At 41.5% G+C, this 14,466-nt stretch overlaps 1 protein-coding gene across 24 annotated transcripts in view; it reads right to left on the bottom strand.

Annotated features, from left to right (window-relative positions):
• APBB2 (amyloid beta precursor protein binding family B member 2) overlaps nucleotides 1–14,466 on the bottom strand; it is a 214,540-nt gene that overhangs the window by 96,912 nt on the left and 103,162 nt on the right. For all 24 annotated transcript variants that reach the window (XR_010389082.1, XM_026093701.2, XM_064511241.1 and 21 more), the window contains one exon: nucleotides 10,051–10,851. Coding sequence is in view for 23 of the 24 variants with exons in the window: in XM_026093701.2 (XP_025949486.1) it covers nucleotides 10,051–10,851 (801 nt within the window). In the remaining variant the exon portion in view is untranslated. The remainder of the gene's footprint in view (nucleotides 1–10,050; nucleotides 10,852–14,466) is intronic.

Here is a 14,466-nt window from a genome sequence, read left to right as displayed (position 1 = left end):
AGAGCCCCACGGCGATGGCTCGCTCAATCTCTGTCTTCTCTAGATAGAGCAGCAACGAACCCAAGACTTCCTGCAGGAACATCTACTCCACCTCTTGGTGGTCCATACTGTAGATTTCTGTGCGTCTACCACTGCTAAACATAGTACAGTTGTGACCTTGGGGACCTGTGACCCCAATTCAGCTAACCCCCTGTGCTTAACTAAAGTACAACTAAAATTCAGTCAGCTAATGCTGACCTATGTGAGAGTTAATCAGATAAGGAACTGGTGCACTAAGACATCAGCATCTAAAGGAGCCACTAACTTGGGGTGATCAAAAGAAACACCTGCAGGTATGAAATTAGGCGGCCAAAGATGCGGGGAGTGTCCCCCTCACTGCACAGCCATCTCCTTCTGAATCCGACTCAGGGCCTGAATCCAATCCTGAGACAGGACTGGATTTTCTTCTTAAAGATACTTCAGCATTAAATAGTTTTTATCCAAAGCTCCTCTGTTTTTGCCTGCTATAAGTTTTCAGAACTTCTGTATAAAACATCCCAATCTCAAGCACATGGAAAACAACAGGAAAGAAATATCAAACATCTTCCTGAACAATCTTCAACGGAATAACTGACCGCAGACTGCTGTTTTCCATGAGCACCAGGTTTCCACGGACATCGGCAGACAACACGGGAACAGAAGGAACATAATCAGTCTCACAGGGAGGTTCAAATTCTGTGAAATGGCTCTAGGCTTGTCCACTCACTCAAATGCCCTAGAGATCACTGTGATCAGCAAGGAAAAAAAAAAAACCTAAAAAAGCCTAAAAAATGCAAGGACACATTTTTAAGATTTCTCAAGTGTCACAGATAAACCTACCATGTAAATTCCCCAACAGTAATTTTTGGTGCTTTACTCTCATTCCTAGACCATTTTTTGTGACTACTGTTTGTCACCATCTTTGTGCTAGTCACTTTTGCCTAATCTGCTAATTAACAATATCCCGGTTTGCTTCAAGCTTCTTCTACCAGCTTCCACCCAATTTGTGCCAATTATCTACACATTGCAGTTATTCGCCTTTTGCTTCCTGCTCCAGTGGGTCCCTTTCCCTCCACAGCCTCCAGGTCACCTTCCTTTCTTCCTACCCTTTTCTACCTTCCTCCCCAGTCGAGAATTGGTTCCATCTCCTCCTCAGCTTTCTCCTCAGCCCAGATTTTAGCCGTAAAGAGGTAGGAATCACTTCTGAGCTAGACTCCCAAAACCGTATCGGTCATCCCTAGGTGTTGTATCCCTAGATGAATCACTGCTAGCCAATCAATTGTGTGATCCACCAAAAATTCAGGGTGCTGCTGCAAGTGACAATGGAGATTCATTCTGCTGCGTGGCAATACTATTCCTTATCCTTTATCCACCTACCACAGCTGAGGTATAGGAGCATGAGAGAAGGCAATCCAGCGTTTAGGGAGGCTGAAAAGAGCTCTGGAGCTCACAGTCAGCATACGTAACTACCCATATTCTACTATCTACTTTTCAAATACTCTTAAATATTCAATTTGCCCTAAGGGTCAGTGGTCCAAAGGTTAAGAGTCCTTCAAAAGGTAACAATGATTTTTCCTTCCTTCCCTTCTCTAGAGATTTCTATATCCCTTTCTAAAGCATCAATCAGATGGACTGAAATTTGGCCAGAGTTCTATGCACCATTCAAAAGTGCTGAGGCTGAGGTTTGTTGGATCAATTTGGGTCATAATTTATCTCTTTCATAGTTTTATGAACTGGATTTTTTTTTTTTTTTTTTTTTTTAAGGAGGGAAAGTACTCAGATACTAGTTAATGGTGGATTTTCTCCTGTGTATCTTCCCTCCCCTAACATCCCTCTAAAAGAGCTATCAGACACATTTCTTACAGAAGGATCCTGATTTTTTCCTACTATGTTCTCTGGTTTCTCTTCTTTGGATTGTTTTCCCTTCCTCTTTGCTTGTTCATGTGTCTGTTCGAAACTGAACTCATTCCTTGGTCTCCAAACAGAACTACAAACGCACAATCCTAGGCACAGAACAGATTTTTCAACAAAAGACATTCAAGCTTAAGGAGGACATGCTGGATCTGGAATTATACTTGTGCATCCCTGAAACAGCAGAAGCTTGAAAAGTTTCCAAAAACAGTTTGTCGATTTAGGTAAGAGAAATTGTTAAGCTATTCACCACTTCCAAAACTTGAATTCTCCCTACAAATGCTCAGAATAGTTTCCCACACTTCAACAACACACAGTGAGTCCTGTGTAAAAGGAAAGCCTTAATATCTCTTAAGCATATAAGTAAGCTATATTACACAACAATACAAGCTACCTTACAAGGCTAGGGAAGACTTTTGGTGTTCTGCAGATCTTGCACACTACCCTATGGCCTCCACTCTGGTGGTAGCACAATGCCAGCATGCACTTTCCCATGTTGTCTTGCCATCACCTCTGCTCTCTGCATGGCACCGACCCTGGTCTTCCACCTTTCCCCCTCATGTATGCTATGTGTTCCAGCAAATGGCCTACAGGTGTTAGTTTAGTCCACAACTATATAGTTTATTGTATAGAACGCATTCATTTTAAAGCACTCAAAATCATAGCACTGCACTTACAAAAAGCAGTGTTTTGATTTTGTCCAAATTAGGAATTGTGTGCTTTACTAAGCTGGCAAGTAAAGGACCCCTAAAAAGACAAGCACCAAGCAAGAAATGCAACATCATGGGCAAAACAAGCTTGCTTATTAAATTTCCATCATAGCTGGACAGAAGCTCAGCTAGGATAACATCAAAAGTAATGAAGCTATATTAACCAGTACAGGTCCATATATGACATTACTTTAGCCAAAGCACTGAGCTAGGCATGGAGATGCTCCGGTAGTCAATGCACAACCACTAGCAGGCAACTGTCTTTTCTGATGAAGGCAACCCAGCCAGAAGTGTCAAGCTGGGAGAAAACTATGTCTTTTGAAATAATATGACAAAACACTCTAGATCCTCTAGGCACAGTGTAGCTTAGATTACCGAAAAGTGATTTTTAAAACGAAGCCAGATCCCGAAAAGGAAGAAATTTAATCTCTACACTGCAGGGTAAATGTTGCAGGTTCAATTCAGTCAGTTAATCCACGTTTCTAGTGGTATCTGATATGCGTCCTGCTTCACCTTAAGCTGCTGCTCCAGAAAGCAAGTCCTAGTTCTTGTCTCGTATCTGCTACCCTGTGTGCTTGTCTTGGACACCACCAGCCATCTCAAGGGGCACTAGACTCCTAGGTTTAGACAACTGAATCGATCCCTGCCTGGGGAGGAAAATAAATGGCTCTGATAAAATAAAGCATCCTTCATCTTTTTGGTAAACAGTAAGTATGAAGCTACACATGACTGTACAACATGTCCTGGAAAGCCCCTTCTATGCTCTCAAATCCTGGGTCTTGCAAACAGAGTATAGGAGAAGATGCTTATCACTACCATGTCAAACTGTCTATCCTATGACTCCTGAGTTTAAGCACATTAGTTCACCTTTATATACCTATTTTTACTAAGTGTCCTAATTCAAAAGGGTGCTGATCACCCTTATGATTGAAATTTCATGTTTCAAGACAGAGTACTTAGATATCTAAGTACTCAGATATGAATTTAGATAGCTCCACTGAGAACTACGGTGTAAAAGTGACCTGACCACACACTTCCCCGAAGCTGCAAGAGGGTTCCCTGTATAACTGATAGCAGCAGCATGGATTCAGACAATCATCTTTCAGTGTATGCTTATTACTATCAAGTTCAAATTGTATTACTGTCTTCTACCAGTAGACCCTGAATGCTAATCATTACTGAGAATGTTGTGTAAATAACCACGTGGTCTTCTAGGTATAATTTCTTTTAAAGTGGTTTATTTTTCCTTCCCCACCCTTATCTATGCCTCTTAAAGGGGTAGCTAAAAGGTAGATAAACATGGGATTAGTTACTCCACATGCAGAAATGTTATTACCTATACAAATACTGGGGATACGCAGCAACAGTCACCTTTACTATTTGGTAAGTAGTAAGCATATGGTCAGCTCAATTCTAAGACTATAAAACATGCACCATTCTTGATACATGGTTATGCAGGATAAAGAAGACAGTTCGGTATTAAAAGTCAGCATGCGACTGGGAGGCATGGTGGGTACGAACTAGAGCCTTCCAGCCTATTCCTGGAAGTCAGTGAAAACTGGATGTTTACCTGGAAGTCCTACAATTGTTTAGATGGTAACATATTCTGTTCTCTAATATTATAGGACTTGTGTTTATCCACAATGTAATTGAATGTATTTCTACTCCCATAAATCTTTTTTTGTACTCCGGAATACAGGAAACATTCTGCAGTAAAGAACATGCTTGCTGTCTATATCAGATATAGGTATCGCAAAGGAAAAATGGAGCTTTTAAAGAACATTCATTTTAATCTTGCCAAAGATGCAAATTAAAATCAGAGGCTGAACTGACCATTGGCATAAGTCTTTCTGACCAGTTCATGATTTGCTGTAATTTTTATTGTAGTAGAGGGCTATCCTATCCAGATGTACTATTTCAGAATACCAGGCTCTATTTACAAGATTCAAACTCCTGATCCCCAAGGGCTAGTCTCATTGCTGTCATTTCTGCACTAGATTGAATTCGGTTATTTGCAACCAGCTATTAAATCGGAGTCCTGGATTTCCTCAGAGAACACTGGCAGAAATGCATTCGGTATAGTGTTGTCACATACAGCACTACCTGAAAAAGAGGAAAGTTGCATTTTTGACACCTCTTTGATTCGTATTTTCAGCCAGGGAAAAACAATGCACTACATGAGCCAAAGGCTGGGAAGCCGAGGAGGAGGCGGCAGCAGCCAACCCGGTTCAGCCTGGGGAAGCTCTGAAGTGAGCAGGGAGGGCAATGGCCCTAGAGTGGGAAAGTCAGCAGCTCTCTAGTTGCTCATCTCCCACATCCCTGGCAGCTTCCTCAGCATGGGACTACTCTCTGCTCTGCAGTGGGTGGTTCTTGCTCTCCTCAAATTTTTGGAAAGGTTCAAATTAAGATAAAACAAGAAACAGAAGCAAACTCCGGTGGTGGTTTTTTTTGTTGTTTTTTTGTTTTTTGTCTCTGAGGTAAATGGATTTTTTTTTTCTCCCAGAGAATTCTCATTCTGAGTTCAGTGGAGATTATTAAAGAGCTGCACTTTACTAAGAAGGAATAATTTTCCACTGAAACTGTTCTTCAGACCATACAAAGTCCAGCAAAGGCATCTGCCTTCTACAGCCATTCTGATAAGTTTCATCCAAAAAAAGCCTCACACAGAATACTTCAACAACTTGATCTTTTAATTAGCAACATTGTCAACAGGTCTGTGCTTCCATTTGCTCTGTGCTCTTTCTCCCTTGGCACAGCTAATGAAGGAGAACATCCCAAACGAGCACTTCCATGAGCAGCTAAACTAACACAGCCTCGTTTCCTCTGGATTTGTGTCTTCGCTTGCAGGAATGGATTTACTGGGGCACTGCGGAGGTCCCGAAGGGCAAGCTGCTCCCCCAGCAACCTTCTCTCTTCTGCTCCTATGCTGCTGGGGAACCTCTGCAGATGCCACACCAGGAGTGAGTGATGTCTGCAATGCAGCGGGCTGCCCAGAGGGGAGGACTGATGGGGAGAGACCTCCTCATGGCCAGTATAGCCAGGTGTAGCTCTTACCACAGAGGCAGTAATGAGGGCAGTCTCCTTCAGACCACCTTTTACAGAAGTCAGACTGTGGCTTGGGAGAGAGGCTGTTTGGCACCACCACCATCCTCATCCTCCTCTAGATCTGGGCTCCAGCGCTTGCGCTGCCTCCTGTTGCTTGAGACACACTTTATCTGCCAAATTTGGGTGAGGCTGACCCATGACTTACAAATAAGTAGAGAGAGAGGAAAGAAGATGTAGATGGTGTAGCCACATCAGTTGTGATTTCTTTGAAAGTCAGGCTAAGGAAGTTTTCTGGGGACAAGAGGAGAAGCTCCAAGCAATTTAAAAAAAGCTCTGTGCCATTTGTGATTTTGAAGCCATCTGTAGCTGTTTTCTGGTTACACACAACATGCTCTCTGAATTACAGTGGACTCTGCTGGATGCTTGAGGTAGCTCCTGGGGAAGGTGAGGTCCAAGGTCTAGAGGGGAGAAGCTCTCCTGCCTGGGGAGCATGACGGTGCCAACTGCACCCATGGGAGCTGCCTGCGGTGCCAAGCGCAGATGAACTCCAGCGGGGAGCCCTGACCTGGCACCAGGAATGGCTGCCTAGTCACCTGCCTTGTACCCATGAGGCCTTGGCACGCGCTAAGCATTTCAAACACAACCTATTATTTTACTCTGATTGTTTTCAGCCTCTCAAATCAGCCTGACCACTTTCATTCTTTAAGCACTGAAACCTCACTAATAAGGTTAGAAAGCCCTTGTTAATGCTACAAGTCCTGATAGAAATCTCTGAAGTCAATGTTCTTGCTAAGCAGGGAGTACAAGCAACTTCCCTAGAGGAGGGCGCAGCTTCCTCAAGCCAAAACTCTCACACCCTACTGTGCTTGCTGTGCTCTGTGCTCCAGTTACTAATGGACTCTCTTACATTTGCTTAATGGCAGCATTATTAATCAACAACATTAATATTTGTATAATATCCAGGGGGTTGTTGACCAGAGACTGTTTTGCTTCTCTAAACTGGGCTGCCTTATGTTGCATCCTAATTCAGCAAAAGAGTTATGTTTCTTGAAAAAACCTTTTCATTAGACCACAAATAGAAGTATCCTGCCTTAAGGAGAGCTCAGGAAGACTTTTGTCTAAATAATGTCCCATCCCCCATGCACACAATTAAGCTTAAGAGGAAGTACTGAAATATTTCTGCATCTTCAGGGTCTTTGAGTTATGTATCTCCTAAAAAAAAAAATATCATTCAATTACCCAGGATTTGAATAATGAATTGTGTTAACAGACAGAACAGGAAGACAAAACAATCCAGAAGACAGGAAAGAAGCATATTGTAATTTCATTTTCAACAGTCTTCTCTCAGGAAAAGAAAATGCTATTTCTGTAGTATTCTTGTGTAAACCAAAATGCTAAATATAAAATCTGGGTTGGACATTAATAACTCTTTAGGTATTTGCCAGACCACATTCTTTAATGAATAAACTGTTCTTCAAACTCTACTTTTTTCTTTTCCTTCCCAGAAGCCATATTTCTACTGTCTGCTTTTGCAGTTTTTTCTCCTTGATGCCTCTCTTCCTTTGCTCTCTAACATTTATTACCGAAGCATAAAGGCAAGGGTTAGAGAGCATTAAGCTGCCAAGACCATATGCCACCCTCTTCTCCCGACCGGATGCACTGGCTGTGCCCCAAGTCCTGGCTGGCAAATCATCTCTCCATGATAAGTTAAGCTACAGGAGTTAGGCGAGTGCTTGCAGATCAACAGCACCACAGTAACTTAAGCAGCTCCTGGGAAGGGGATGGAAGAGGCACAGGTAATCATAATGCAAAGCACAATGGACTGTTCTTGACTCTTCCCCAAGAAAGCAAGTTCATCTCATTTACTCAATTTCTATCTCGTTTCCTATTTTATTACCCTTCAGAGCCCCTTTGAGATGTGACATGTGAACTTACCTAGGGAAAACAGACAGACTGCTCAAATCTACAGAAACACTGAAGCCCCTGAGGACACTTAGAAAATTTGCCAAAACTGGATGTCTTGAGACATTTCCATAAATTGTTGACATTTTTGCTGTTTCTGCAATAGCAGCACTGCTGTTTGCACCTCGCTGTTCTGCCTCGCAGGAGGAGCTGCAGGGGAGCCTAGAAAGATGCCCGTATTATCATGCCCAAAAGCCGTCCTGGCATTCGCAGCAACTGGACACTTTCACATCTGATTTCTTAATCCTGCTCTGTTGTAATAATTGACAAATCATTTTGGAAAGAAAATGGAAATGCTGTAATTTTATTGAAGCAGAGGTAAATTCAAGATAGCTAATAATCCTATCAGTTGGATGTTTTTAAGTTGCAGGATTTTAACGGGCACAAATACTTAAATATACAGAAATCTTAAGATCAGAGATCCAATCCAGGGTGACAGGCTCTATGCTCCACTTAATGCTGTGCATTTGTCTGACAGTGACCAAGGGGAAGAGAAAGAAACACATCCACTGTTCCGATCTTGAAAGACAATTTTGTTTTTCCCTTGGGCTTTCTGTTTATTTTTAATTCTTTTCTGACAGAGACTGAACTCCGGGATTCCTGGACAACTGCTCTTCCATAACTGTTTGTTTATAGTACACGTTGCTTGCTAATGTAATGAAGGTTGGGGATAATTTTAAGAAGCTCTTTTGTTCTGCTCTAGAAGATACGTGAGCTCTGAAGTTCTTTTTAATTAATTTAATTATTTAAAGAGGGAAGTCCCATACTCAGCAGATGGAACTTCCCCTTCATTTCCGTAGAGCAAACAAACCACAACTTGGCTGATGATTGGTTAATTAAATGAGCAAAATTGCCAGCACCTCAAAACGACTGAGAGAATCCCTCTTCCCAAGTGCTGAAAGAGCTGCTCATACAGTGTAACACGTAGTTTGGAAAATAAACTTAAACACATTATTAAAAAAGTTAGTTCATTTTAGACTATTCTTGTTTAATTACGCTACTTGAAATTATTCTAATTTAGTTTTCACTGAATATGTTTTCTACCCACAGTTTTCCATTGCCAAACCTGGGGCAATTATAAAAGACAGAAAGAGCTAGCAAACTCAGCATTAAGTTATCTAAATACCTGCTATTGATGGTTTCTGAAGAAAATGTTATTAGCAACATCACACATAGTATACCATGTATCCAGAGAAACAGTATTAATGGCCACCTTAGTAAACTGCCGACTTTTTCATTTTGAACATGAAGACAAGACTTCACAAAAATTATGTTGTTCTTAATAGCAAAGATCCGTTAAAGATCAAAAAGAAGATCAAAGATCCATTATATGTCACATATTGGAGATTTCTTACTGTGACTGAAAAAGACCCCCCCCATTATTAGAATCAAATTCACTATTGTTATAACTGGGCACAACCTGAGCAGTGTCATGGAAGCTGTAACCAGACAAAGCAGCTGTGAATTGAGACCACGATAGCCCCTGGGGAGTACTACACTGTATCAGCCCCACATCACCCCCGAGAATGGGAATGCCTCTCTCTCCTCATTCTGCCGAATATGTATCTTTAAATACTGGCATGCATATAAAAAAAGTGACAAAGCCCATTAACTAGAGTAAATGAGATCTCTGCAGCTTAAAAAAAATAATACAGATGAGTTGTAAATCACAACCCAGCCAGTGCAGAAGTCACAATTACCGTTCAAATAATTAACGAGCCCAGACTTTCAAAACATGAGATGTCACTGTTTCAGCTTCTGAATTACTGTAGGGAACTGCTGCACAAAACATAAAATACATCAATTAAATGACTCAGGGTTTGGGAGGACTTCTACAAAAAAAACAAAAAAAAAGTAAGACCATCATCAAATGACTGAAGGGGGCAGAGAGAGAGAAACAAAATCTTTGCTTAGGTTAAAATCCTAAGGAGCTCAAAAGCAACATTTCTTATCCAGAAAGCTTTCTGTGTTTGTCAGCTGTAGTCAAACTGCAGGAGTTTGGCATCTCCAGACAACTGTGTACTTCTCACACCATCTACTTCTTGACTAGAGAAATGATTATAAACAAGCACAAGGCACAGTTAACATATTACTGATAGTGTTAAAGTAATTTTGTTACTTTAGTATCTCATCAGGAGTTGCAGTAAGACCCAAGACCTCTGATTTTTAGGACCTCTCTATAGCATCCGATGGTGCCTTTTCTAAAGTAAAAACACTAAAGAGGAGGCTGCCAAGTGTGCCCCAATGGATGAGTTATCATCCAATACTTAGGTTTAGATGCAATCCACTTCCCCCACCAAAAGCACTGCCCAATTGTCTCAGCTTCTCCAGCTGTGAGGTGAAAGGATTTAGCAACACATTTCTAGAAGAACAACAGCAGTGACAAGCAGCCTTTATTTTGTACCTGTTTCATCGGGCGAACTCGGGGAAGCGCTGTCCTGTGACAGCGTTGTCCAGCTGGAGTCCTCATCGCTCGGAGCGAGGTTTTGAATCCTGTGTAGTGCACAGTCTGTTTTGGCCCCAGTTTTAGGGTGGTCTTTCTTAGTCTCCGGACTTGATGACACCATGGCAACTTGGCCATCCTCTGGGCTCGACAGCTTGTTTTGTTTCCGGGGCAGGACTTCTCCATTGACAATAACGGTAGAAGCCTGGCTGTTGCTTTGTGCGCAATTATCTTCCATCGCAACAAAACTCTGTTCTAGTTCTCTAGTGGACGTTTCCAGATCTGCATAGTAATTTAGGAAGCTCTTGGTTCTCCTTGGCTGTGAGGGTAATATTTCACAGCCCGAGAAATCCTGTGGGATTGGCTCTTTACCTTCAAACTTCTCAGAAGTTATGTTTATGCCTGCAGTGGAACTGAGGTTTTTGTTGGGATCCTGCTGTCCCTGCTCTGCGGCTTTTCTGAGCTGGTTTTCTCCATTCTTCACCAGCTTCATATTGGCAGAGCTGTTCCCCAGAAGGGGCTGTGCAGCTGGATCAGAAAGACCCATGGCTGTCTGAATGTTAGTTAGTGCATATTTTTTCCTGCATTTTGGAGGAGTGCTGTTCTTGGTCTCCGTATGTTTGATTTCTGCATTCAACAGTTCATTATGAGAGGAGCGCAGGTTAAGGGTGTTCGGTGGGGTGGCAGGGCTATTGCGATTCACAACGTCTGTCGTGCTGCTGCTTGCCATAAACACTGCCAATGCGTCCACACCGGAATCAACTAGAAAAGCAAAAGAAATAGTCATGAGACACATTCATTATGTACTATATTATATAGGGCTTTTGGTAAGGGGATGCAATGCTTTACATAACTGTTTTATGTAAAAGTTACCATAAGCTAAGTGGGTGAGACAACAGGCAAAACCTCAGATTATTAAATAAGCGAAAAGAGAGACAGAAAAAAGAGAGATCATCAGGACCACGAAGCTGAGAAACAGGCAGAAAGCTTGATCCTAAATAAATGAAACACTTTAATCATGTCTGACCTCCTATACTCTAAGCAGGCATGTTTGGGGATAGGAGAGGTACCCTTTGCAAATGCCTTGAAATCCAGATGTAAGTTGTCCTCACTATCATTAAATTTTAATATTTTACCACTAAATCAGATGAGAAATAGGGGAAGAACTCTTCTACTGCTCACCGCTACGAAACTGAACATCTGAGAAGCAAGTTTTTCCATAGATTACAGGCAGATGTTGCTCCTTTTTAAATCTTATCTATATTTATTATTATTTATAAGGTAGAATATGAGTATTGTTAAATTTAAGCATGACTGGCCAGACATACCTCTTAACACCTGAAATTTCTCTGTTGTTTGTCCTTTTTTTTTTTTTTTTTTGGAGGAGGAGGAGGAGGGGGAGACGGTTTGAGGAAGAAGTCAAGGAAGAGAAACAGGGAAGGCCAAAGAGACAGCAATTTGTATGTGTTGTTAGCCATGGTACTGTATTGCACAGTACTGTATTTGATTTCCATGGAGGGGGGGGGGGAAGCCTTGGCAAAATATCCTGCTGCAGTTCAGTCAGCTTAAAAGAAGGGCTACTCCAGAGATGAAGATGGCTTACTGTTTTTATAGCTCAAAGTTCCAACTTAAGGATAAAATGCATGTCCAAGGGGAGAGTACATATATTCTTCAGATAAAGAAAAGCATTCTTTTGTCTTCTTGTGGAGAAGACTCTGACTTTAATTACAGCTCACATTTTGCAAAAAATTAAGTTTGTTCAGGGAACAGATTTTTAGTCTACGATGAAATGATTAAATTTTTTTTAAACTATCATTTGTTCTTCTCTTGCTTATTTATTGCAATTCCCAGGGTAAATATGGCTACCACTAATCTCCATAAATACTCCATGAACACCTCAATTTACACAATGTAGTAGTCACTGTTGTTTGACACCTGGCGACCAAACTAGAGGCCAATTAATAAAATCACTCCCATCTGCCACAACATGAAACACCCTTCCTGTTGTTCCTAATTCTCAGATAGTGCCAATTGCTTATATTGCATATAAAAATGTGTCTGTGGCTTATCCAAGAATGAAAAGCTATAATTTGAGCTAGCTGATGACAGATCATTCCAGTTGAGTTGTGCTGCATCCTTGTATATTTGATATATGACAGAACAGACTACTGTTTTAAATTTGCAGATTACATAAGGGCTTTAAGAAAGAAAAAGAAAATAAACATACAGAGCAAAAAGGGCCGCTTCAAAAAGATGTATTTGCATGTATAGTTGCTACCCTTCTCTCCTCTTTTAATGTGTTTTCAAAGTTAGATACTTCTAGCCATCATTCCATTTTATTTCAAACTCAACAGACCAGGTATATTCTTTGTTCCCTTAACCATCCACCTGGAACAGCTTCTAAAACTTATTCAAAACAGAATTTAAACTCAATTTTACAAATTTGCATTTCTGCTATTTCCTCAGGGACCTGCCTGTCAGTGTAGACCAACTGCAAATTCTTTGGAAGATACACTGTCCCATGCACACTGTGCAACAGCCATCAGCTTAGGTAAGAGTTAACACCTTACAGACAATTTCAGTTTTAGCTTCGAGAGATTTCTAAAACATGATCATCACAATTTAAAGAAAGTCTGTAATGTACTTCTCATGCAAAAAGAGGTAAAGAAACATGTAAAAACTGGTGCTTTCTACATCTCACATAAAACATCTAAGTCCAGTGCAAGCAAGGTCACACCTGATCCAACACAACATTACCAAAGCACATGGCTTAATCCAAAAACACAAAATGGCCTGTGTTTATGGGTTGACTGCTTTATATGTTTTTCTGAATCAGTTCAACTCTGAAGTTAACCTGGAAATTGAATCATGCATTAAAATACATTTATCTGGCAGGATAATTTTGACCCATTGCCTGACCTTCATAATTTATGGAATTATACATTATCTATGGATTTCACTCAGATTATGTATAACATTTTAGTTAATGTTTCAACAAAGTAAAATAAACTTTTATTTTTACTTCATTAAATGCAACTACTCTTAGTTCATGGCTGGAGAAGATGAATCACTCACTACAAGGCTGAAACTTCTTGTCCTTTGTTACCAGTGGATTGGTTCAGGGTTTATGTGGTTTGCCACTATTTTTACCATTGGACAAGTTTCTTAAAAAAACAATCTTTCTAGATAAAGCTTAGCTATCTGCCTTTCAGATTATCTTGCCTCAGCCTCCTATGGTTAGCATTTCACATATCAAAAATATTATAAGAATAAGGACATGGAGACATAGAAACAAAACATATTATGTTTTACCAAGCTGCCCGATAAAGCTGCAGGAGTGATTCATCACAGTGACATATTGATCAACGACTGAACAAGAGCCTCAAGAGGCTCGATGCGAAGGCGGGGGGAGCCCAGCAACGTTTCTAAGCTCTGCGCTAAGGTGAGTTGGCAAACGAGCACCTGCAGAAAAAGCTCAAGATGAGCCTTCCACCAGACACCACCTCCTCTTATGACCCTGCTCAAACAGGCCATTCACATGCTAATACACAGTACCAAGAGGGACATGAAGAAAGAGCACGTCCTCTCCTGGGGCAGGCGAAAGGGAGCAGCCGCAACACGCTACACGCTGCTCCTGCGTCAGCGGCCAGGCCCTGTAGTATGCCCAGCCGGCACCCGTCTGCTCTCGGAAACGGGATAAAGGGGTCAGAAAGGGCAGGAATAAAGGAGGCTAGAAGAGAACAAGAAATACAAATGAGAAAGGGTAGGTCTTCTCTCTCAAGGGTGGAAGATACTACCAGACTGGGACTAATTAAAGCATTAGAAGACCTTTGAATGCAAGGAAAGGCTTAAAAACCCTGAAAAAAATTCAGAATTACGTAGCAGAAAAACATGAGGAAAAAGAAGTTGTCCACACACACCCTCATATAGGTTGCCGCGATGCTTAAAGCAGGTCATTTTTCCCAGAGGAAGCCCAGCCTCACTTTCTATTCAAAAACCTCAAGGAAATGCAACTTCTTCCTGGGCCTCTGCTCTGTCACTTCTGCACCAGGTGAGGGGGCAACAAAACCACAGTCGGGGCTTCCTAGGAAACTCCAGCGCAGTGCCTTCACTGAGCCTGACCATCCCTGTCAGAGCACTGCCATTTGGCTCTGCATCCGTTTTCACTGACTTTGCTCAGAGTTCAGGGGAACAACAGGGCCCAGCCCTGCACTCTGGCATCCACCGGAGCACCTATGCCTCCCCGGAAGCAAGTCTGACCTCGCTGCTTACTCATGAAATGTGAATTTTTAATTTGAGCTTTACGGTCACTTCTTCCTGCCAAGAGTTTTACTTTAGGTCTTGACCAAAAACAAAATGCAAAAATCCCAGTGTGTG

The sequence above is a fragment of the Dromaius novaehollandiae genome, chromosome 4 (assembly GCF_036370855.1).
Source record: "Dromaius novaehollandiae isolate bDroNov1 chromosome 4, bDroNov1.hap1, whole genome shotgun sequence".
In the NCBI taxonomy this organism is placed as follows: domain Eukaryota; kingdom Metazoa; phylum Chordata; class Aves; order Casuariiformes; family Dromaiidae; genus Dromaius; species Dromaius novaehollandiae.
This window is presented reverse-complemented; position numbering and strand designations above follow the sequence as displayed.